Consider the following 25083-nt stretch of genomic DNA (forward strand, 5'->3'; position numbering starts at 1 on the left):
TCAGAACGCATGCTCAATTTTGTGCGGAGCTTGTGTACGAAACACTACATAGCAATTTGATGCGCACTTGTACTCTACTAACTGAAGTGTGTACTCAGTATGCATATACAGATGCATACTTATAAGTACACACCTACAGATGCATACCTAGCTGAGTACACATCTACAGATGCATACCTGTTAAGTATGCATCTGTAGGTGCACACTTGGCTAGTATGCATAAGTAGGTGTGTACTTGTCACCATATAAATGCCCAGTTTCAAGTACACATCTACAGATGCATACTTGGCTGAGTATGCATCTGTAGATGTGTGCTCAGCCAAGTATGCATCTGTAGATGTGTACTCAGCTAAGTATGCATCTGTAGATGCATACTGAGTACACACTTCAGTTTGTAGGGTGTCTCTATGAATTTTTGATGCGTATCAATGCATGCTCCAATCATCTTCCTGCATCAAATGGACACAATGGTGCATAGCATTTTACACTGCTTGTGTTCCTGTCTGAACATGCGTGGTTACACATCAAAGGGTTCCAAAGTGCGACCTTCAGTTCAGCGCTCAAAGGTGCTTTGTTTTGGCAGTAGGCGATTTGGAACGAAATCTCGTTGCCATGGTTGGTTAACGTTCAAGAGTCACAGTGCGTTCAAGGCCGTGTCGCGCAAGGGCGCACGCCACCTTCTCTCAAGACGCCGCAGGACCCTTGATTCACTCTTCTTCCTCGGGCTTGGTGAGTTTCTGTCGCGGCATTTGGTGCGCTTCGCCCCGATACGCGACACTAGCTTTACGACAGCACACAGAAATGCTATGTTTTCTCCGCGACTGGTGGACGCCACAGCAGCCGTCTCCTTCCTCTTGCCACGAGTGGTGGTGGTCGTGGTGGGGCGCTTGGTCGTCTCCTCCTCGCCCAGACCGAGAGCCCGGCGGGCGAGGCGCCGTTCGGCTGGAGGAAGGGTTGCCACTTCCTCCTCGCCTTACGAGCAAGACTCGGCAGCCACATGCTGCATTTGACCTCCTCCATGCTGCAACTACAGAAGCCAACACATTGATTAGAATAGGAAAGCCGATTTTAAAAAAAATCATCATTAACATGTGTTAGGCGAAGCATGGCGGTGCGGAGAGGGAGAGGAGGGGAGGATTCCCCCCCCCCCCCCCCCCCACCGCGCGGTGGTTCCGTGCTGCTTGCTACTCGTCATCCAGGTCGGGTTCGGGTACGCCAGAGTCGGGTGGCCCAGGATTCTCCCCGATCCTGACGCATCCCCAGCAGAACGTGAACTTGCTGATCACAGTGCCGCGACAGTGCCCGTGAACGGGAAACTCCGCCTGGAACTGCTCCATGTACATGTTCGACCACCAGAGACGGAGACAAAGCCATTTTTGCATTTCATTTCATTTTAATTCATAAATATCAATTAAAACTCTCTGCCATAGCATCACTGAAATGTACAACTTCAACTCACTTAGAGAGAATGCGGGCATTCGTTTTTGACTAACCAAACACTGAACAGTCAAATAAGGTCTGCGTCAGCAGGGCTTTCCTCTGACCAAATGACAACTTTTCAATTGAATCCCTGGTAAAATCACGACTACTCAGAGAGGTTTTCACCTCTCCTAACATTTGTGACTAAAAAGCAGCAACAAAGGCCTGGTCTTCAGTGACCTTATCCAAAGCAGTGCTGATAAGCTCCACCGCGCGGTGGTTCCGTGCTGCTTGCTACTCGTCATCCAGGTCGGGTTCGGGTACGCCAGAGTCGGGTGGCCCAGGATTCTCCCCGATCCTGACGCATCCCCAGCAGAACGTGAACTTGCTGATCACAGTGCCGCGACAGTGCCCGTGAACGGGAAACTCCGCCTGGAACTGCTCCATGTACATGTTCGACCACCAGAGACGGAGACAAAGCCATTTTTGCATTTCATTTCATTTTAATTCATAAATATCAATTAAAACTCTCTGCCATAGCATCACTGAAATGTACAACTTCAACTCACTTAGAGAGAATGCGGGCATTCGTTTTTGACTAACCAAACACTGAACAGTCAAATAAGGTCTGCGTCAGCAGGGCTTTCCTCTGACCAAATGACAACTTTTCAATTGAATCCCTGGTAAAATCACGACTACTCAGAGAGGTTTTCACCTCTCCTAACATTTGTGACTAAAAAGCAGCAACAAAGGCCTGGTCTTCAGTGACCTTATCCAAAGCAGTGCTGATAAGCTCAGTCAATCCTATGAAATTATCCCATACACTCTGCGTAAAGTTGACCGAAAGACCCCCTAACAATCTTGTCATTTTTACCAGTTTAAGTCCATCTGCCAGAAAATTCCTTTCAAAGCGAAGATTTAGAGGCAGAATTTTTAGAAGGCTTGGAAGGCTGGAAGGCGCAGACTTAGGCGGATAAGATTGAGATTTAGGAGGAGGCTTAGACGCCTTAGAAGCAGACTTGGAAACTGCCCGTGGCGTTGGCGCAGAAGGCGACGGTGAGGCGCTCCTTGATCTTCTTTCCGCCTTGGCCCTCTTCCCGGAGGGCAGTAGGTGCCAGTGGGCCCGTTAGTGCACGATATCATAGCAAACCTTGCATTTTTTCCTGACGGGTTGAGCTTTTGTATTTTGGTAGTACATGTCCATGTCCACACAGCACACACACACACACCATCCTTCTCTTCCGCTCTTCCCATCTCTTCTTTCATCCATTCTCTTCATTCATTCAGTCATTCTTCACCATTCATTCATCCACCTCCATCTCCTCGGCTTCGTCACATATCTTCTTTGGTCCCTCCTGTTGGAATCTGAAGAGCCTGTTGTTGAAGTTGGGCCAGCTGGAAGTCACGAGAAGAGACGAGGCAGAGGTTAGTGTAGCATTCAAAACCGTAAGCTGAGGTAATATGAGACGGTATAGTAACAGCCGGCAGTAAATTTACTTACAAGACGAAGAATAGTGATTTGTAATCATTGGCTCCCCCGCAAGCTGAACAAAAAAAATAAAAGATATACCATTTTAGAGCTTAACCAACCAAACTCAATTAATGATGCATATTCATGCCTGTTATCGTAATAACTCACACAATGTATGCGCGGGGTGCATGTGCCCTTGAAAACTACGGTGTGGGTTAATGCCGTTTTCTATGTCACATGGACAGACCACGCCATGATCCCCTTCAGTTCCTAAACAGCACAGTTCAAATAAATTATGTGTGCACATGTACATCAATCAGCCTGACATGTGTAAGCCTCATGACAGGAGTTATCCTTACCTTCAGCAGCTCTCTGACCCGTTGTGCCATTGATTTTGGACAGTTGCCCAGTTGCATGAAAGGTGCTCCCCTTAAGGACATTTCCACCTTGTAGCTCTTATCGGCATACACTGTCACTTTACAGTACCGCCCGAGATGAAACGCCCATCGGAGAACTGCCGGGGGCCACCCGGGTACTCCCCGGGAACACCTGGGGAACTACCGGGGAACACCCGGGGAACACCCGGGGAACACCCGGGGAACACCCGGGGAACACCCGGGGAACACCCGGGGAACACCCGGAGAACACCCGGAGAACACCCGGAGAACACCCGGAGAACACCCGGAGAACACCCGGAGAACACCCGGAGAACACCCGGAGAACACCCGGAGAACACCCGGAGAACACCAACTCCCGGGGAACTCCCGGGGAACTCCCGGGGAACTCCCGGGGAACTCCCGGGGAACTCCCGGGGAACTCAATTTTCGCCGGAAAACCACCGGGGAACCGCCTGAAGCTGCGCGCCGTACCGATTCGGTGATGCGGACGGGTGCGGACTTTGGGGAAGGGCTGGAGTGCTGACGTCCGGCGGCGGCCGAGAATGATGCCTTTGTCACTCTGACTCCACGTTCTGTCCGTTGTTTTGATCGGATGCTGACTTGGGATTCGTAAAGGTCAACACGAACACTGTTCAAACTTTTTAGTTTAAAATTGTAACTGGTAACGAACTAAGGGCGAGATGAACGGCGCGCAGGGCGACGGAAAGGGGTCCGTCGGGCTGTCGACACGCGTTGTCACGTGGTCGACACGCGCGTCGACCTGGCTTACCTACCCTGACCAGCGCAGGTGCTTCACATCCTTTTCAGTGGAAGAATGGCGTGAGTTACCGCTCTCAAAGCCTGACCAAGGGATAAAAAATGAACTGCTCTGCTCAGCAGGCAGCCTTGCCTATCCGTCCACCATTGAGTGCCCCGCAACTCGGCACTTTGCGGAAAGGGCACCCTTGAGTGCCGACGGAATGCCGCCTTGCGACTTTGACACCACTCTGCGTCCGTAAATTTGATCAGACACTAATTTGGTTGGCACCTTTGGATTCAAAAAGAGTCAATGCGTGTACTGATTTCGTTCGTTTATCGAAATCTGAACTCCCAACAAATCTTGCGCGACGGCTCTCTCGCTGCCTGCGTGCCTGGTGGCTGCGGATTAGATGCGAGCCGGCGCCAGGCAGCCTCCGTGTTAGGCCGCCCGCGCCCGGACCGGAGCCAGGCTAACGCGACGCGGAGCCCCTTTCCATCGCTGTGCGCGCCGTTCATCTCGCCCTAAGTTCGTTAGCAGTTGGGTCATTCTACAGAAATGTTACAATTTCGCAGTTAGAACCGTGAAAAATTAAAAGTTGTCCGATTTCATTCATATTGGGCTTGTTTTTCTTGTTTCGGCATGCAGAATGCGAAACAATATCAAGCGTCACACTTTTCGAGAAAAAAAAAATTTCCCCCTGAAATCATAGGGGAAATGTCTACGGAGTTTACATAAATTGACGTCCACGGAGTTTACATTTTGAAGCAAATACCTGGATTGTAGCCGAATGAGTTGGAACAGAAGACCGCGCATACACAGCTGACTAAAGGACCACCAAAGCATTGTTTTTATCCACATTTCGTAGGTTTAACGCACAGGGGATCCGCGGCAAATCGGGTACGGAGTTTACATACAAAAAAAATACGCGACCCCCTTTTTGAAATTTTGATACCAATCAGATGCTAGCCATTGGACTCACATCCCTCCAACTTGGTGACTAGATGTGTTTTTTCATCCGGAATCCATTGCAGCCTTCAGGTTGAGGCTGCTACTTCCCGTTTGTCTCCTGTAGTACCAAACTCGTTACAGTGCACATGTGGATTTTAGGGAAGGAAAAACTTCGGGACAAAAGTTAATTCTGTGCAGGCACAAAGCTTCAAACTTTGAAGGAAAGTCAGCGGGGTTAAGTTAAAGTATGAAAGTGCCTTAGCAAATAGAGCCGTCAGGAATGATTGTCCTGCGTCTCGTTTAGACATACGAGAGGCGCAAACTTAGTGAACTACGCATCGGGACAGCCACGGAGTTTACATTTTGCACCTTCCGGAGGCCACAGCCATCTGAAAACCTCAGAAACTTTAAACCCAATAGTGGATCATTTTGAAGCACAAAAAGCACCATCTCATCGCGCAAACCGCGTCTTTCTAAGACGAACCGTTTCGTCACAAAGGGGCAGGGACATCAAATTGTAACATTTCTGTAGAATGACCCATACTACTTCGTACGCGGTGGCTATATTACCCGTATATTACCTGTATATTACCATATATTACTTGCATATTACCACAATTAAGGGGGCAGTAGCGTCATTTGCACGTGTTTTGACGATTTTCGAACCTCCTGTTTAGACGTTAATATAAAGATAAGTATGAATGCCAGAGACAAACGGCAGGCACCATTTGAAAGATAGAAGTTTTTACAACATTTTCAAAAAAAAATATTTTGTTTTAGCATTGAATTAGGATGTTTTGTGTTCTATGCAAAAATGGTCTGCAAAATTACATGGTGTCACTGCGCGCACGATTGCAGCCAAAGTTTTTAACTTTTTACCAATCGGTAAAATGCATCTGAAAAAGCACGAAATTGCCCATAAAATGACCCTTGGGTTTCAATATTGGGCAAGAAAAACTATTGAAACGCTCATCTTCAACTTAAGATGGAAACGAACCACATTTTTTCTGGCCCAATATTAAAACCCAAGGGTCATTTTATGGGCAATTTCATGCTTTTTCAGATGCATTTTACCGATTGGTAAAAAGTTAAAAACTTTGGCTGCAATCGTGCGCGCAGTGAAACCATGTAATTTTGCAGACCATTTTTGCATATAACACAAAACATCCTAATTCAATGCTAAAACAAAATATTTTTTTTTGAAAATGTTGTAAAAACTTTTATCTTTCAAATGGTGCCTGCCGTTTGCCTCTGGCATTCATACTTATCTTTATATTAACGTCTAAACAGGAGGTTCAAAAATCGTCAAAACACGTGCAAAAGACGCTACTGCCCCCTTAAGCCCTTATAATACCCCTATATTTCTGTATACTACTTTGTATTACTTTATATTACACACATATTACCTATATTACTGGTAATATAAGTATACTCCCTCGTACACGGCCAAGGGAAGTTGCCGACCCCTCGGCCCTTCCCCAAAGCCCGCACCCGTCCGCATCACGATGAATCGGTAAGGCGCGCTGCCCTGGCCATTTCCGCAGCTCAAGGCGGTTCCCCGGTGGTTTTCCGGCGAAAATTGAGTTCCCCGGGAGTTCCTCGGGAGTTCTCCGGGTGTTCTCCGGGTGTTCCCCGGGTGTTCTCCGGGTGTTCTCCGGGTGTTCTCCGGGTGTTCTCCGGGTGTTCTCCGGGTGTTCTCCGGGTGTTCTCCGGGTGTTCCCCGGGTGTTCCCCGGGTGTTCTCCGGGTGTTCTCCGGGTGTTCTCCGGGTGTTCTCCGGGTGTTCCCCGGGTGTTCCCCGGGTGTTCCCCGGTAGTTCGCCGGTAGTTCCCCAGGTGTTCCCGGGAAGTACCCGGGTGGCCCCCGGCAGTTCTCCGATGGGCGTTTCATCTCGGGCGGTTGCCGAAGAAACGTCTCACTTCCTGGTCTCCATGATTTGTCATGTATTTGCTGATTCGCTGAAATACAGGTTGAAAGGACGTTAGATCACAAACCTTCTAGATGACAACATTTTACAACACAAACACGATCATGGCGTCAATGCCGTCACTGAGGGTGAGGCCATGACCAGGGCTGGTTCTGCAGAGCACTTGCCCGTAGGTCCACACCTCCATCTGGCACTCCCCAACAAAGATAGAGGTGTCATGAGGGACCACGCGGAGCATTGTTCCCTCGGTTGTTGGTTCCTGCGATAAGAAACAAAAAATGTCAACACTTGTTTAGTGTCATGGTACCAGCAGCGGAAAGAGTCAAAATGGAGAGAGGGCAGACATACCTCGTTGATGACACACCACTGCAGTAAATTTTCCTTGCAAGCTAATGGGAGGCCTACCAAGGCGCAGTGTCGTTCTGCATCTGAAAATAGATTTGCATTACATACCGCAGACAGGGAAAATAATAATAAAAGTACGGCAAAGTAATACACATCACCTTGACTTACCTTTCAAGTTATCCGCCGGAACCATGTGCCGCAGCAACGTCAAACCAGGCTTTGACGTTGCTTTCCTGATTACCTCCATGCCATTGGCCACACTCCGGTCGGTCATGAACTGCACCCGAAGGGCAGGCATGTCCTTATCATATTGGATCATACCCTCACGAACCATCTGAGAGAAAAATGACACAATTAGGGGACCTAACAACACCATGTGCCTTAATATGTCATACATATGGTCAAGAACTCACATGCCGGAAGTCAGCCAACAGAGGCCATGACTGTAAGAAGTCAGTGGGACGGGAGGCGTGTGCTAGCCTTCTCCTTGCCATCCGGGTGGCGGTCATCATGTCCCAGATGGAAGGGTCATCATGTGGCACCGTGGCCCACGAGCCTTTGATGTAATTCATGATGTGCTCGAGAAGGACATCTGTCAGGCCAGGATCGACCACCTGCAAAAACAAAATGCAATGTGACTAGTTTTGCAAACAAAAAAAAAGAATAAGGTTTTATTTATATTACAGAATATTATTCTGCCACTGTGCCACCGCAGCCCAAGGTAACAGACAGGCCACAGTGACGAAAGTTGATCATGTCACTCCACTAATAGGGAACATTAGTTTCCTCGCCAGTGTTGGAATTTTCTTCTTTGCCCGGAACTTCGCTTATTCCTTATGCCGTACGGCTTGCCTTTGGCGAAAGTGATTGTGTTTTTCGGACCCAGCGAGAGCGTGCTTTGTTCTTGTTCCGTTCCTAAGTTCTAAGCGAGCGCCGCCCCCAAAGAACAGAAAAAGGTCACGATGATGTCAAATGATTAGTGACAAGATGACATCATTGCCGACGGTCAAAGTTAGCGATTTTTGACGTCGAGTGCATGTCAATTGATATCCTTTTATTGAATATGATATCTTATGATGTGAATTTGACACAAAATACCGAGAAAATACCGCGTCAAATTCTAGTCATGAGGGGTCACTGATGCAGAGCGTGACTAAATTTTATCAATTTTAGCTCACTTGACGTCAATATGACCTTTTTCTGTTCTCTGGGGCCGATAAGGTTTTTCCCGTGTTGGTCGTGACTTCCACGGCAGGAACATTGCCCAGTTTTCCCAGGCCCGCCGTAAAAAAAAAATCACCTCTTTTTTCCACGATGGGCCTGGGAAACCCGGGCACTGTGTCGGAAAACGGCTTGTGGTAATATGGTACTTCAGAGGAGAGCTGGGACGGAAGTTGAGACGAAATCAAGAAGAACAAATGCCGAACTTTTTTTGAGGATATAGGTTTGCGGAGGCGGCACAACGCCGACGCAGAAGCTCATTCTCGTGAATTTTTACATTTGGTTCTTCTTAATTCCTTCTCCACTTCCATTTGCAGCTTTTCTCCGAAGTACCCTATACTCCGTAGCCCTCTTGTCGATATTCTCTGTCGGGCCTTACTGTATTCTCCGTAGGACTGTGTGCAGCCTTCCAAAAAGCTGTAAGGTCCTACTCAGAATACTGTACGGTCCTCCTGGGATTATCGATTAGAGGGTTACGGGGGATCTTGGCGAAATGCCGAACAGGTTTTTCCGTACCGCCGGTTCTTCCTATTGGTGAAGGAATCTTCAAACGGAGTTAGGTTCAGGTCTCATCAAGTGCTCGGCCTAGTCTTCTTCGGTCTGGTGCTTCTCGTATTTCATACAGTATGATTTCCAGAGGTCCCTTAAAATATTACACACATTATGTAATTTTTCGTGCGCAAGCTTTGCACAAAAGTGAGCATGCTTCTCGATATGCACGGAATTTATGCGCATCAACGCAAACTTATGTATCTAGTTACGCTAGATTTGTGCATTTCGATACGCATACTCAGTTATGTGCGGAGCTTGGGTTCGAAACACTACATAGCAATTTGGTGTGCACTTATCCCTTTGAATTTTTGATGCGTATCTATGCATGCACAGATACGAAAGTAAACTGTGCAATCATCTTCCTGCAACAAATGGACACAATGGTGCACAGCATTTTACACTGCTTACGTTCGTGTCTGGACATGCGTAATTACTCACCAAAAGGTTCCAAACTGATTAGTGCGAACATCAGTTCGGCGCTCAAAGGTGCTTTGTTTCGACAGTAGTCGATTTGGAACGAAATCTCGTTGCTATGGTTGGTTAACGTTCAAGAGTGATAGTGCGTTCAAGGCAGTGTCGCGTGAGTGGCAATTTCTCTCGACCCGTAAACAGAAAAAATTCCACATACGTGGTGTGTCATCCCTGCTAAAGGAACGAAACAACAAAAACCGACAAGAAACAATACGACCTTAAGGTATGTAGCCGTGTTCAGACGCGGACGGCGAGGGGATGATCACTGTCTCATGGCACGGGGACTTCATGGAAGTCCTCATGGTCCGATGAAGACGAGTGGTCGGTCAAGGCGTCCGCCAGCTGCTGCCCGAGCTGCTCCAGGTCCTCCGCCGACTCGTTGAGCTCCGCGTCGACTTGCGCCATGACCTCCTGGTGGCGCTCAAAGAAGGGAACGTCCCGCAAACACACACAAATATGTGTTAAAAGTTCCGAAGTAGCAGGAAATCACACAACTCATATAGTCAATAGGGCACCTCGCCCCTTCTGAACACCCTGCTGAGTTCATAGAGCGGCTGTTTTTCAGCTTCCCGGTCCGTCAAGGCGACCCCGGCATTGCGGCAGAGTATGGACAGGGCCTCTCTGATGGCCGCCCGCAGATCCTCCGAGGAGGCGAGCTTCCTCTCGAAGAGATCCTCCACCGAGTCCGTGTGGAACGGACCCCGAGCACCACGGGACTGGACTGCCCCGGGGAAGGCTGCTGCTCGGTCCGGATCCACGTTTTGGTCCCGGTGGAGGCCCGTGGCGTAGTGGTCGGCTACCTTGCATGTGAGAAGTTTGCCACAGATGAGGCACATGTGGAGGCCCTGTTGGTGCTCCCTTCCACACGGCTCATCGCATGGAACTGTACTCAAACAATAGAAAGGACCGTCGTCATATGACATACATAAACGTATATTGCAATGCACAGAGCCATCGTTCCACACTCACCCCATAGTCTCGGGCCCTCTGGAGGTCGTTGGCCTCTTCCCCGCGACTGGTGGACGCCACAGCAGCCGTCTTCTTCCCCTTGCCACGAGTGGTGGTGGTCGTGGTGTAGATGGCCTTTCCCAGGATGTATTGTTTGGTTTTTCCCTCTGGAGTCTGGCGCCTGTGCTCCGGGCAGAGGAGAGGCGCGCAGACTCCAGAAGCCTTGAAGTTATCAAATTTTCGCATGGCGCTCATTGCGTCACGTCTCTGCGCCAATGTATCAACTGTTAGTTCTGGCGCCTCGGGGTGTTCGTGTTCCTGGTCTGTCACTGCAGGTTCTGCCTCCTGGTCAGCTGGCTCCACTTCTGGATCTGGCACTGCAGGTTCCGGTGGAAGGAAAGGTTAGGTGAGACGCTGCCGTTGTCACATCGCGGTGGTTCCGTGCTGCTTGCCACTCGTCATCCAGGTCGGGTTCGGCTACGCCAGAGTCGGGTGGCCCAGGATTCTCCCCGATCCTGACGCATCCCCAGCAGAACGTGAACTTGCTGATCACAGTGCCGCGACAGTGTCGATGAACGGGAAACTCCGCCTGGAACTGCTCCATGTACATGATCTAGAGAGGATACCGTCAATTCGAATTTCTCCTTGCCATGTTTGTTGGTTCCTATTTGAACGAGCGTGAGACCAGCACATAGAATCGTTTCGCACTCTATTTCTTGCTCCGAGCCAGGGATGTACGTCGTTGCATTGCCATAATTTTCAAACCACCTTATCCTTGTCTTTATTTGATTCCTTTTGCTACTGGACAGTGCTTCAGCCAGGAAGAATGAGCCTGCGACAGAGATAAGAGTACGAGTTAGACGAGAGCACAGAACACACAGGGCTTCGCGAGGGAGGCAGCAGGCCGTGTAGCGCCTAGTCATGGCGGCCCACGGAGACAGAGCGACGAACCAGCCCTCCGGAGTCAGCCTGCGGGGCCCGTCCCGTTACACACCCGTGCGTGCAGGTTGCCTACCCCCGGCTCCGCAGGCGGCCGGACCGACGCGGCAGACCGCGAGTCGTTTTCGTCGCTCCATGTACATGTTCGACCACCAGAGACGGAGTCCTTCAGCCCGCTGGAGCGGCGTCCAGTCTTCCCACACTAACACACGGACGGGCTTCTGCAGCTCCAGGGCGAAGACGTCCGGTCCCTCGGCGTGGCTCGTCCATCTCGGTCGTCCCGCACCGCCATGAACCCGGGCACCCGAGAGCGTCTGCCGGAAGTACAGGTTCAGGGTGGCGGTAAACCGTCCTAGGGCGGCCTTCGGCAGAGGATGTCTTCTCGCAGCAGGACCCGGTCGTTGGCAGGTGGCTGGTGCCCCGAGGTCGTTCCTGGTCGTCGTGGTTGGTGGTCACGGTGCGTGGTGAGCGAGCGAGTGCGTGCGTGCGCGCGGCCAGTCGAAGTGGTCTGCCGTGCTGCGCGAGCCAGTGGTCACGCCGCCAAGTTAAATCAAGGGATAAAGTTGATTTAATCGCTTCAAGAAGCAGAAAATCCCCTTCATGGAGGAGCGTTTCAACATTGTCTTCAAACGACTTGTTCGGTCGCCACAACCTATCCAGTAGCTCCCCTAGATTTTTACCCTGTTGATTTGTACCGATGTACCGATAATTGTACCGATAGGTCTCGGAATGACGTTATTTTTCGAGGCGAGATCGAGTGAAAACCAACACAACCAAGCCGAGAGGACTTTGAGTCTCAATTCGATTCGCACAGTATAAATTCATTATTAAAAAAATAATTCTTGTCCAAAAGCGTTTTGGGTCTTTAACAGCGTAGAAGAACCGAGCAAAAATCTTGTTTAAATGTTTAAGCGTTTGTGCCTATTTTTTTTTCATTAAAGTCTTTCTTTTGATAATATTTCCTCTGTTTTTTCTTTCATATTTTCTTGATAGGTTACACATTCAAGGGAAAAAATACAAAGCCAGTTTTGCATTTCATTGCATTTTTATTCATAAATATCAATTAAAACTGCCATAGCATCACGGAGATATACAACTTCAACTCACTTAGAGAGAATGCGGGCATTCGTTTTTGACTAACCAAACACTCTATATAGCCTGAACAGTCAAATAAGGTCTGCGTCAGCAGGGCTTTCCTTTGACCAAATGACAACTTTTCAATGCAATCCCTGGTCAAATCACGACCACTCAGAGAGGTTTTCACCTCTCCTAACATTTGAGTAAAAAGCAGCAACAGAGACCTGGTCTTCAGTGACCTTATCCAAAGCAGAGCTGATAAGCTCAGTCAATCCTATGAAATTATCCCATACACTCTGCGTAAAGTTGACCGGAAGACCCCCTGACAATCCTGTCATTTTTACCAGTTTAAGTCCATCTGCCAGAAAATTCCTTTCAAAGCGAAGATTTAGAGGCAGAATTTTTAGAAGGCTTGGAAGGCGCAGACTTAGACGGATTAGATTGAGATTTAGAAGGCTTAGACGCCTTAGAAGCAGACTTGGAAACTGCCCGTGGCGTTGGCGCAGAAGGCGACGGTGAGGCGCTCCTTGGTCTTCTTTCCGCCTTGGCCCTCTTCCCGGAGGGCAGTAGGTGCTAGTGGTCCCGTTAGTGCACGATATCATAGCAAACCTTGCATTTTTTCCTGACGGGTTGAGCTTTTGTATTTTGGTAGTACATGTCCTAAGGTAACTTTTAAGAAGTGTTGCCACGGTGGCAACACTGGCAAAGAGCGTGGGAGGGGTGGTTGCCACACAGGGAGGGGCACACACACACGCCATCCTTCTCTTCCGCTCTTCCCATCTCTTCTTTCATCAAATCTCTTCATTCATTCAGTCATTCTTCACCATTCATTCATCCACCTCCATCTCCTCGGCTTCGTCCTCCCACTCCATCTCTTCGTCTGGCGGCGGTGGTGGGCTGCGCTCAACAACTGCAACAAAAAATACACTTCATTACCCAAATGTCATGAAGGGAAGGGTGCTGTTAAAATATTACCCTCCTTAAAATAGGTCCGGAGAAAACTTCTTAGAAATATTAAGTCCTACTTAGTGAAAATGAAATCATGATAAGTGAAGGCACAGGTCAACCTAGTGAGCCACAAATACCTCATTATGTCTATATCTTGTAAAACCTATCTTGCGCATACTGTTAGTGGAAGGTTGTTAGTGGCAGTCATGGCCTCCTCCAGGTCCCGCGCGGCATTCACCAGAGACTCGTCCAGCTCCGCGTCCACTTGCGACATGACCTCCCCGTGGCGCCATGAGACAAGGGGTAGTGGACTCGCAACGGACCTGGCCGGAATCTCTGCCTTGCAAATTTTAGTTCACTATTTCTCCGACTAAATATGCGATTTTTGAGATGCCTTGGGCATTTTCGGAAAGAAGACACCTTAAATTATGCCCTAAATTCAAAAAAGTTTCAATTTTCCCACCAGGTCCTGAACAGGAACAGCTTCGCCGTCGCGCTACTCAGATGCGCAGGGCGACGGCCATGGTGCCAGGGGCGACGCAGGGGGGAGGCATCTTCAACTTGCGATTGAAGCTTCCCGATGCCGCAAAAGTGATGGGACAAGTGGTGCACCTTGATATATGTCGAAGACAAACAATGTCCCGTCACTTTTGCGGCGTCCGGAGGCTTAATCGCAAGTTGAAGATGCCTCCCCCCTGCGTCGCCCCTGGCACCATGGCCGTCGCCCTGCGCATCTGAGTAGCGCGACGGCGAAGCTGTTCCTGTTCAGGCCCTGGTGGGAAAATTGAAACCTTTTTTGAATTTTGGGCATACTTCAAGGTGTCTTCTTTCCGAAAATGCCCGAGGCATCTCAAAAATCGCATATTTAGTCGGAGAAATAGTGAACTACAATTCGCAAGGCAGAGATTCCGGCCAGGTCCGTTCCGAGTCCATTACCCCTTGTCTGCAGCGGCGTACCATGTTGCTTGCCGCGCGCCTCTCCCCGTCGCACCTTCTAGCGGTTGCCGTACCCCTTTCCTCTTCTGTCCACTTCTGTCTTAGGTTCGCCCGAAGGCACTGCACTGCACACACACACTACACTACACACGGTTTACAGTTGTGCGATGGCCTGACGGTATTTCTGGAAGGCAGATGCCAGGTCTTCCTTTGTCACTTCCAGGTATTTCTTTGATGCTGTTCCCTTGGAGTGAGCAAGCAGCCTGGAGTGCATTTTGGCATCTACCCCAACAAGTCTGCCGTTGAAGGCCAATGTGACACTTATGTGTCGCAAGTCACTGGCCTTCAACATTTGGCCGTACACGGTACAATATTCCTTGAAAATGAAGTCTGACTTTTTAACCTGTGCCCCGGCTGCAGTCAGAAATACCGACGCGGTGTCTGGAGAGATTGCCTGGCTGATTTTGATGCAGCCTGAGAGAAGGGCTACTTCTTCCGGCTGCAGGCACAAGAACACCTGATGGTGGCTGGCGGTCTTGTGCGCCGAAAGCGGAAAGACGGTGACGTCTCCTTCCTGGGTCTTCTTCCTGACGTCCGCGATGGTCAGTCCGCCAACGTTGCCCGCTCGGTTGCAGCTTCTAACATGGCCACGGCAACGCCTCATGAGCTGCAAAAACGTCCTAAAAATAAAGTGATTGGTAGGTGCCGTTCTTGAAGCAGTGTGTACAAGCACGCGGGGATGGTGGTCTTGCAAAGCCTCTTCGGCATGCTTCAGGGATGATGAAACAATGTCTATCTTTCCTGTTCTCCCTCAATTCCACAAATAGGAGGCCAACTTCTAAAATGGATTCGGGGCCTACAGTGCTTGTTTTGGTGTCCACAACATAAACGGAGACATACTTCTCAAGCCAATGTATTTCTAGCATCTGACACACTTTTGGAGTCTCTTTGGTGACGATGGCTTTTGCGTAAAATAATCCATCTGTGAACAGCTAAAATAAAAGAATATTACCATAACTCTATAACTTGCCTATACTATACTCTATATATTACTATAACTCCGCTTTGCCTCCTCATATTGACTTTTTGCCTCTTCCTCCTCAGCCCGCTGCCTCTCGGCGAACTCCTCGTAGTTCCTCTGTACTTGGAGGTTCAACTCAGAGTGGTCTGCAAACACGCTGTCTCTCTCGCACTCATAGTGCATCGCGCTTGAGTGCGAGTGGGACAGAGCTACGCAATAATCCATCGGAATCAGCCTGCCGGTGCCCCGCTGGCCTCGAGCGACCGCTTTACTACTTACCGACTAACGCTTCCATCGCTGCTTTGCACTTCACAAGAGGTCCGTACACTTCACTCGTCGCAGGGACAACTCATACTGACTGGCCTGGCCTGCCGCGGCTGCAGCGCGTTGTGCGGGGTTGCCGGGCCGCTTATTTACATACCGTGGGCGATTCAGCGCGGTATGAGAATTATGGCGATCGGAGCATTCCCGCTCCAGGGGACTTGGACACGGAAGGTAGGACAGGTGATAGCCACTTCTTCCGTGCAGTAGACACTAGCGTGTGTCAAGAATGCTGCTGAGTCCTCAAAACGCAAATGAAATACATTTCTAGAAATAACTTAAAAAGACTCTAAAATGATCTTGATCATACAAACACAATTTTCTGTTCAAATGATATTGCTGTGAAGATACTTGATGTAGCCATCAGTTTAGCATAATGTAGGATGCAATAATAAAAAACCTTTTTTAAAAAGAAAGATATTTTAGATCAATGAAAAATCAACACATCTTTACATGTTCATTTTAAGGGGTGTTAAGCCTGTTGGTGCCGGTGGAGAAGAGGTGAGGAGGGGACGAGAGGGGGGAGGACTGCAGAATCCTTCGGGTCCTTTTCGGATTTTTTGACGCGGCGGCGAAACGTCCGATCGGCCTAGCTCCGCACTGCCCCGCCTCCCTCCCCCGTGTCCTACGGCTACGATCGTCGCTTTGTCTCTCTCGCACTCGTAGGGCACCTTTTGCTCCAGCTCGGTGAGAGGTATGGTGGTGATCTCCTTATTCCCTGTTGCTGCCCGATCCTTCCGGTTCCCAGCAGCTTTTGCCGTAGCCTTCGACTTGATATCTCGCCAGCTCTGTGCAGTTACAAACACTTATGAATTCTTACTACAAACCGACTAAGGGTCATATATTGTAAGGTACACTAATATAAAAACACTTACCACTTGCCACTGCTCTACCTCTTTCCTCCCGCCCAACTTATTGAGGATCTCAGCAAGCTCCTCCCACATCTCCTCCCTTGTCCGGGTCCCATCATAGCCCATTTGGGCTCCCCGGGCAAACTTTGGGTGCTCACACATGTATCGCACAATTTCCTTGGTTTGAGCAGCATTGATTCTGCTGCAGCGAGTCCTGTTGATTTGCAGAGATATTCATTAGATTCTAAGAAACAATGACGCACTTTCCCTTTTTCTCATATTTTTAATAGATTCCTACTTTACAGCATCATTTTTTAATGGAGAGATAGTTAATATCATAATCCAAACTGATACAATTGGTGCACTTTGCACTCTGTTCAAAAACAATATTTCTACTCACTAAGCGGACAATTTTTGTACCTGCTTAGCTGGAGATCACACAACTCATATCGTCAATGACGCACCTCGTCCCTTCTGAACACCTTGCTGAGTTCAAAGATCTGCTGGCTTGCAGATTCCCGGTCCGTCAAGGCGACCCCGGCATTGCGGCAGAAGATGGAGAGGGCCTCCCTGATGGCCGCCCGCCGATCCGCCGCAAAGTTGTCGATCTTATCCACGAACAGATCCACCACCGAATCCGTGTGGAACGGCCCCCGAGCACCACGGGACTGGACGGCCCCGTGGTCGAGGGGGTATTTACTCGCGTAATAGACTGTACATGTCTGGCGTAATAACGCGTAATAACGCGTAACTACGCGTAATAACGCGTAACTACGCGTAATAGCTCGTAATGGCCGTAATAACGCGTTATAACGCGTAATAAGGGCGTAATAACGCGAAATGTCATTCACTTCAGCACGCTTGTTAAGTCCCTGATACAAGGAGTAGTGACGGCTAGGACGCGGCGATACTCCTCACTACCCCTCTTCCTCGCTCTTCCTGTTCTTGCCCCCTCTACCTGACTGAACCATTTTCCCGCCACTTCAACATTGGCACGGGATGTGCAGGGGTCGGAAACGGCCTAGGGAGCTCGTGAGCGTGAGCCCGCGCCCCACCGCTGCCGATGGGCCGCGCGCGGCGGACCGCTCTGCACGGCGGTACTAAAATCAACAGAACTTTGTCAATTGTCATCAAATCGATCAAACGAGGTCAGTTTTGGATTCTACACAAAATTTCCTTTCGATTAATAGCAATGGTTTAGCGTTTCAAGTGTTTAAAACACGTTATTTTTCAATTATAAGTCAATTTTACCAGCAACGGACAGGCGACTTGATATTTCTCATTCGCTTAAAAAGCGATTTCTGCTTTTTTTAGGTCCATACATGCAGCAAACCGATTGTTGGCCATAGTTTGGAATGTTCAAACAGCCGCTGGGGCGACCACAGAGATCTAAAACGTAACTAGGACATTTGGTACAAAATTGGGTTTTGCAACTTTGGAGGTTAAAAGCACGGCTTGTAAAAGCGCGTTTGTCACGTTCTATACGCCTAAGCCACCCAGAATTTTGTTCTCTCTCCCCCTGGCCCTGTGGTAAGGGTTTAGCGAAAGGAGATCAAACTTCAGATATCTCGCAAAAGTTCCGAAACACTACGATAACGCCGTAACAAGCAAACGTACAACAGAACGTACAAGCAAACGATTGAAAATCTGACACCACCACGTTGTAGCGCGGACAATTTTGCAAGACATAGTCTGAGTTCATCTCAATCGATATTCGCTAATACTAGACGCGTAATAACGCGAAATACTTCCGTATTAACGCGTAATACTTGTGTAATAACGCGTCATAGTTGCGTATTAACGCGTAGTACTAATAGACGTAATAACTCGTAATAGACGTAATAACGCGTAGTAACGCGTAATACAGGCGTAATAACGCGTAACAGGCGTAATAATGCGTAATAGGCGTAATAATGCGTAATAGGCGTAATAATGCGTAATAATCGTAATTGTAATAGACTGTACACCAAAATCCTGAGTAGATACCCCCTCGCCCGTGGTAGGCCATGGCTCGGTCCGGATCCACGTTTTGGTGACGGTGGAGACCAGTGGCGTAGTGGTCAGCCACCTTGCAGGTGAGAACTTTGCCACAGATGAGGCACATGTGGAGAAGCCTGTTGCTGCTACCCTCCACACGGTTCATCACATGGAACTGCAATCAAAAAATAGAAAGGACCGTTGTCATATATGTGACATACATAAATACATATTGCAAAGCACAGAGCCATCGTTCCACACTCACCCCATACACAGTAACGTTGGTTCTTGTGAATCTACAAGCAAGTGTTTGGACTTCTCCCCACTAGCAAGTGTTTGTGGATCTACAAGCAAAAATCTGCTATTTATAAATTATTTCCTGCGCAAACCGCCAAGTGCCCACACACTTAAGCTCCTCCTTCGTGTCAAACAGCATATTCGCCACGATCATGGCGTCAATGCCGTCACTGAGGGTGAGGCCATGACCAGGGCTGGTTCTGCAGAGCACTTGCCCGTAGGTCCACACCTCCATCTGGCACTCCCCAACAAAGATAGAGGTGTCATGAGGGACCAGGCGGAGCATTGTTCCCTCAGTTGTTGGTTCCTGCGAAAAGAAACAAAAAATGTCAACACTTGTTTAGTGTCATGGTACCAGCAGCAGAAAGAGTCAAAATGGAGAGAGGGCAGACATACCTCGTTGATGACACACCACTGCAGTAAATTTTCCTTGCAAGCTGATGGGAGGCTCACCAAGGCGCAGTGTCGTTCTGCATCTGAAATAAGATTTGCATTACATACCGCAGACAGGGAAAATAATAATAAAAGTACGGCAAAGTATTACACATCACCTTGACTTACCTTTCAAGTTGTCCGCTGGAACGATTGTCAGGTGCCGCAGCAACTTCAAACCAGGCTTTGACGTTGCTTTCCTGATTACCTCCATGCCATTCGCCACACTCCGGTCGGTCATGAACTGCACCCGAAGGGCAGGCATGTCCTTATCATATTGGATCATACCCTCACGAACCATCCGAGAGAAAAATGACACAATGAGGGGACCTAACAACACCATGTGCCTTAATATGTCATACATATGGTCAAGAACTCACATGCCGGAAGTCAGCCAACAGAGGCCATGACTGTAAGAAGTCAGTGGGACGGGAGGCGTGTGCTAGCCTTCTCCTTGCCATCCGGGTGGCGGTCATCATGTCCCGAAGGGTCATGTGGCACCGTGGCCCACGAGCCTTTGATGTAATTCATGTTGTTCTCGAGAAGGACATCTGTCAGGCCAGGATCGACCACCTGCAAAAACACAATGCAATGTGACCAGTTTTGCAAACCAAAAAAAAAAAAAGAATAATGTTTTATTTACATTACAGAATATTATTCTGCCACTGTGCCACCGCAGCCCAAGGTAACAGACAGGCCACAGTGACGAAAGTTGATCATGTCACTCCACTCATAGGGAACATTAGTTTCCTCGCCAATGTTGGAATTTTCTTCTTTGCCCGGAACTTTGCTTATTCCTAAAACACACAAAGTAAAATGTAGATGTTAGTATACATAGAAGCATACAGTGCAGTGTTCCTTTAATGGGGTTACAACTATTGAAATTATCTTAGAGCCTTTTGTTGTTCAGTATTTTCTTTATATTTTATTCCCTTGTGTATTTGAGGTACTGACAGGAAAATGGAATAGAATAATTGTACTTTTCAGGCAGGGGAACATTTTAAGGGGGGACATCACTCCAAAAACAGTGCTTTTGTAAAAACGTCATAAAAACCAAACGGAAAGAGAAAAATTGTTCATATTTTAAAAGATAAGGTATAAAACAACAAAAAAAGTCAATCCGCCAGGCAGTACAGCGCTTTCGTTTTTAAAACACATTTTTAGTGTTAGGTTAGACCATTTCGCACTGTTGCAGGCGCTGGCCCAAAAAAGTTTTACCTAGAACATTGAAATTTGGTGACGCCTTCCTGAGATGTCTGGCTATGGTGGGTACCTCAATCACATTTCAAAATCCTTTTAAAAAGTGTTTGTTACATTACAAAAAATAATGTTCGTTTTTTTTTTTGGGCAAATTGTTCAATTTTAAACGTTAAAAAAAAAATAAAAATGGACCAATGCAAATTATTTTGCTACCCACCATAGCGGCATGTCGTGGGAGCTTCCTGCTAAATCTCCCCCGTAGCTAAAAAACTGCGCCCTAGAGGCCTGCAACCGTTTGCAATTTCATGTTCCGAGAAAAACGCGATCAAAGTTGGGGAAACTGGCTTTTCCCCTATGCATGTTTGCGGCGCACAACCTACTAAAAAATGCAATTTTTTGAATTCCGGAATGCCCGGGTTTTACCATTCGACGCAGAAAGGAATAGTCTACAATATAAACTAATAAAAAAAAGTTGCAATTTTTGATCATTTTGGAGTGATGTCCCCCCTTAATTGCTCTAAGCTCAGAAGCCAGGCACTCTACAGGGTGAGTTTTTTCGATGTGTCAATAATTTGTAGGAAGTTTAGGCACCCCTAGCGGATCATTTTTCGCTAGTGAACTAGTGGGCGCAAACGTCTAGTTGCTGAGATAATTAGTGCTTTGTAATTTACCTTCGCGCCCACGAGGTACCGTAGGCTCTCGCCGCCACTGAGGGTGGTGGGACCTCACGAGTGGGTGTCATGGGACTCGCAGTACTCGAGGGAGTGCCACTGACTTCACGGAGAATTCGTGGAGTCCTGCCACCCTCGCTAAGACAGCCGCGAGATCCACTGTTACGCAGGCCACCACGACAGTCACCTGAGACCCTCGGCAACCCTTCTGAAAAGTCAATTGAAAGGTCCGCCGCACCCCTGCGACCTTCGTTGCATCCCCGCTAGACCCACGACATCCTCTCGTGAGGTCTTGTGATCCTCAGTGGCCGCAGGTGTTTATCTGGCAGGTGCGAATGCCCATTTCTAAATATCATTTATCTCCGTACCTAGACGTTTGCGCCCACTAGTTCATTGGTGAAAAGAGATCCTCTTGAGGTGCGCAAGCTACCTACAAATTATTGACACATTGTAAAAACTCACCCTGTATTTTGGTCTGTGCAGTGACTATTTCCCAAACTTGTCTGCAGCTTCTTTGAGTACACAACCATGGATTCATCTCAAATTTTGCTGGAGTTTTCTGAGATGGTTTGTCAGATAGCACTCCCCTTCACGTTTTGGTGGAAGAAATGGACAAAAATGTAACAACAAGTGAACTCTGGTGTGCAATTAAAACTACATGATTTAATATCTTGTCAAAACAACTTCACCTCTACCACTATTTAAAAATATTACACTGTACATTATTCCAATTTCTTGGCACTACAAAAACCCAGCATAAAAAGATTTACAAATGTATAAGAAGCATCACTTTAACAAGCAAACAAAATAATTAAAACACATTACTCTAGGCAAACTGAGAGGAGTTAGGAAGACTGTCGTTATTCTTAAAAATCATCTTCTTGAAGGAGACGCCTTCTAGGGCAGGAGGTTGTCCTTCGTCTCTTAAGTACCTCACAACCCATGTCTGGGGACATCCTTCTTGGTCTCTGAACAAACAATTGAGGCGCGGAGGACGGCCCCCAGTGCCCTGCAGTGGTCGGACAACTTCAATCCATACATACGTTCCTTGTATTCAGTTTGCCCGTTGACATGTCATACAGAGATTTCTCTCAATTTCAAGGGAAAATCCCCATGCCCATTGGCTTCTTCTTTATGGACGTAGGCGAAACCGTTGTCCGTAGGACCAACCTCCACTAGGCGGTGCTCCACCTCAAATGGTGTTGGGACCCTCGTCATAGCTACGGGCGCCGCAGGCTCTTCTTCCTTGTGGAAAGTTTCCCCCCTCTTCAAGATGCGCGATACGCCAACAGGGGCACCCCCCTCTTCTCCATAAGCATGCTTGTTGCCTGCAAAGAGGTGAGGAGAACAATGAGGTGAGCTCAAACAGCAACCGATAAAAATGTCTTTCTTTCTTTCTTTCTTTCTTTCTTTCTTTCTTTCTTTCTTTCTTTCTTTCTTTCTTTCAAAAACTATAATTTTTGGCAGCTATCTTGATAAATATTTGAACCAAACAAATACAAACTTAAATAGCACAGAATGTAAACATTCTGCCATTCAATATGAGACTACCAGTTTCTAGGTGAATTGTACACAGTACCTGATTACTGTACCCGTAAAAATCACAGTCGGGTCTACATTTAAACAGGATTCAATATTTTTAAGCAATAAGAAACTAAGGCTTACATGTACTGGCGGCTTTGGACACAGTTTGACATAATCTTCCTCGCTCAGACTTATGCCTCCCTCTGATCTCTTGTTTGAAGAGAGGGGGCCATTGGTGTTGTCAGAGTAGACAACAGTGGACTTACAGCTCCGTCTAACAGTGTACCTTTGGACGGGACAATGTTCCCCTCAACAACAGCAACATCCATCTCCATCATTTGCCCAACTTGAAGACTTTCAAGCAAACTGGCCTCAATCTGTGGACAATGAATTATAATTTTAACGCTCACGCTCACCCAACTCGCTAATGCGGTCCATGACCAGGTCCACCATGGACTCCATGTGGAAGGGACCCGAGCTCCACGGGATTGGTGGATCTGTCCGGATCCACGTTTTCCTCCCGGTGCACACCAGTGGCAAAGTGGTGAGCCACCTTGGAGCTCAGCATACGACCGCATATGAGGCACATATGCAAGGGTCTGTTGATGCTACCCTCCACACGGTTCATCACATGAAACTGCAAGCAAGGAATAGAATCTTGATCTAGACTTGGAACTGCTAGGAATCCCACTTAAAAGAGTTAACTGCACAACATTCCTTGGCTTAATACTAGAACACAATCTGGGCTGGAAAGAACAGGTTGAAAAACTACTTAGTAATCTAAATAGGGGAATTTTTATGCTAAGGCAAGCCTTCTACTGCTTATACAGTAACGACTTGGTAAAAATCTACTATGCTAATTTTCATTCGTTCCTGGCATACGGAACTATCCTCTGGGGTAATGAGAGAGTAAATAAAGAACTCTGTATGAAAGTGTTTAAAAAGCAAAAAAGAGCATTGAGGGTTGTCCAGAGCCTTGGATGGAGGCAGTCATGTAGAGGCCTTTTTAAGAAATTGTCCATTCTTACATTCACTTCTCTTTATTTGCTTCAAATCGGTATATTCGCAAAAAAATATCTGTCGAGAGACACGAATAACAGCCTCACCCCTCGCTTGAGCCCTCCTACTTCCTAATTTTCCATTTTAAAGATTTTAGTATTTTAAGGATTGACGTGGTGCTGAACATTGTATATGTTTTTTTTTTTTTTTTTTTTACCAAATAAATGAACTTGAACTTGAAAAGAATAGAAAAGACTAAACAAAAATCAGCTTAAAAAGTCTATTCGCTTTGAACAATACATGATCTAGTCCTCTCCACTTTTCTTGTCCTCAGCGATCTTCACGGCTTTTTGTACTCTGGCCTGAATTGCCGCACACTCCGGTTTTCTTCCAAAATTGTTCAGCCGGTTCCCGATTCCGGACCTTATCCTTAACTTAGAATCCTTAACTTAGAATTCCTAAATTAATATAAAATATCACAACCAGTTTCTGTGATGTTTCAAAATAATCATACCTCACAAACAAACAACAAATACAAATAGGACTGGTTACTAATTGAAAAACAGGAACAACATTTAATAGTAGTAAAAATCACAACCCCTGTCATCAGTCTGAAAATGTGTACACTTCATATTCAAATACCGAACAAAAAATGCTACTAGTTACCAAGTAAAAAAGAGAGCAACACATAATACTATAAACAATCACAACCACTGTCATCAGTCACAAAATATACAATTAAAAATCATAACCACTTCACATTTTAGTCGAGTAGTCAAAGCTACGGTAGGTTCAGCAAACGATGCAACGCCTTTTTTGGGCTGGTCTTTTTTAGGGTGTAAATCTTCACTACTCGTACAATAGGAGGCTGCTTTGACTTTGGCCCTGCTGACAAAGATGGCAAACCAAAGGTAGGAGACCTTACTACAACATATGGTGTTGATAAAGATTGCTTTGGGCCCAGAGCTGCCGCCCCCGGAGGACTTTGCAGCATGCTGAGTAAAGCTTTCTTTGGATGAACCTTAACAGCTATTCCAGAATTTGAAGGCAGTTTCACACTTACACTACATTCAGATTTCTTTGGCGACTTCTGTTGGCCAGGTGGAGCTATTCCTGAATTGGATGGCAATTGTTCGTCATTTTCACCGAACTGGTTTCAGTTACTGACGGCATTACAATTCGAAATGGTCATCCGACATGTTGTATATCATTAGACACTCTCAGGTCACACCAAATATTCCTCGTTTCGCGGCAACAAGCAAAAGTATTTTGGCTGCTTACGGCTGAACCGCTCTGTTTGAGAACGGAAGTTTTTTAACAGTGAAGAGGTGCCAAATGGCGCGTAAGTTGAAGCACAGCGCCGCGCCGTAGCAACAGAACTCGTAGATTTTGCAGGTCAACGCGCTTGGCGCCCGTGAACTTCGCTAATAGCGACATGAGCGTCTCACAAGC

At 47.5% G+C, this 25083-nt stretch overlaps 3 protein-coding genes across 4 annotated transcripts; all 3 read right to left on the bottom strand.

The window, feature by feature from the left end:
- Nucleotides 1-2203: 2203 nt before the first annotated feature.
- LOC117646576 lies at nt 2204-5425 on the bottom strand. Its single transcript, XM_034387619.1, has 5 exons — nt 5299-5425; nt 3250-3345; nt 3059-3160; nt 2921-2963; nt 2204-2814 (listed from the first exon to the last, which is right to left on the bottom strand). Exons 1-5 carry the CDS (start codon nt 5423-5425, stop codon nt 2721-2723), a joined length of 462 nt encoding a protein of 153 aa, XP_034243510.1. The 3' UTR covers nt 2204-2720.
- A 10704-nt stretch (nt 5426-16129) lies between these two features.
- Nucleotides 16130-16721, bottom strand: LOC117646577. Its single transcript, XM_034387620.1, has 2 exons — nt 16556-16721; nt 16130-16468 (listed from the first exon to the last, which is right to left on the bottom strand). Exons 1-2 carry the CDS (start codon nt 16691-16693, stop codon nt 16130-16132), a joined length of 477 nt encoding a protein of 158 aa, XP_034243511.1. The 5' UTR covers nt 16694-16721.
- A 1824-nt stretch (nt 16722-18545) lies between these two features.
- LOC117645794 lies at nt 18546-19553 on the bottom strand. Of its 2 annotated transcripts, XM_034386219.1 has the most exons (4): nt 19367-19553; nt 19202-19281; nt 18774-19112; nt 18546-18683 (listed from the first exon to the last, which is right to left on the bottom strand). In XM_034386219.1, exons 1-3 carry the CDS (start codon nt 19536-19538, stop codon nt 18870-18872), a joined length of 495 nt encoding a protein of 164 aa, XP_034242110.1. In that variant the 5' UTR covers nt 19539-19553; the 3' UTR covers nt 18546-18683; nt 18774-18869. The 2 variants fall into 2 exon arrangements, with proteins under 2 accessions (XP_034242110.1, XP_034242109.1); XM_034386218.1 differs by having other exon boundaries at nt 18774-19281.
- Nucleotides 19554-25083: the final 5530 nt, after the last annotated feature.

This window comes from Thrips palmi, unplaced genomic scaffold (genome assembly GCF_012932325.1).
Source record: "Thrips palmi isolate BJ-2018 unplaced genomic scaffold, TpBJ-2018v1 HiC_scaffold_19, whole genome shotgun sequence".
Taxonomy (NCBI): Eukaryota; Metazoa; Arthropoda; class Insecta; order Thysanoptera; family Thripidae; genus Thrips; species Thrips palmi.

Bases quoted from the DNA above. Each gene is read 5' to 3' on its own strand.
- LOC117645794 (XM_034386218.1), bottom strand. From the start codon at position 19,538: ATGGTTCGTGAGGGTATGATCCAATATGATAAGGACATGCCTGCCCTT. The intron at 19,282-19,366 runs GTAAGTCAAGGT...ATCTTATTTCAG, and splicing joins TCCAGCGGACAACTTGAAAG to ATGCAGAACGACACTGCGCC.
- LOC117646576 (XM_034387619.1), bottom strand. From the start codon at position 5,425: ATGGTGCTTTTTGTGCTTCAAAATGATCCACTATTGGGTTTAAAGTTT. The intron at 3,346-5,298 runs GTTTGCGCCTCT...TATGCCGATAAG, and splicing joins CCCGATGCGTAGTTCACTAA to AGCTACAAGGTGGAAATGTC. The intron at 2,815-2,920 runs GTAAGTAAATTT...CGTGACTTCCAG, and splicing joins AAATCACTATTCTTCGTCTT to CTGGCCCAACTTCAACAACA.
- LOC117646577 (XM_034387620.1), bottom strand. From the start codon at position 16,693: ATGTGTGAGCACCCAAAGTTTGCCCGGGGAGCCCAAATGGGCTATGAT. The intron at 16,469-16,555 runs GTAAGTGTTTTT...GTAACTGCACAG, and splicing joins AGGTAGAGCAGTGGCAAGTG to AGCTGGCGAGATATCAAGTC.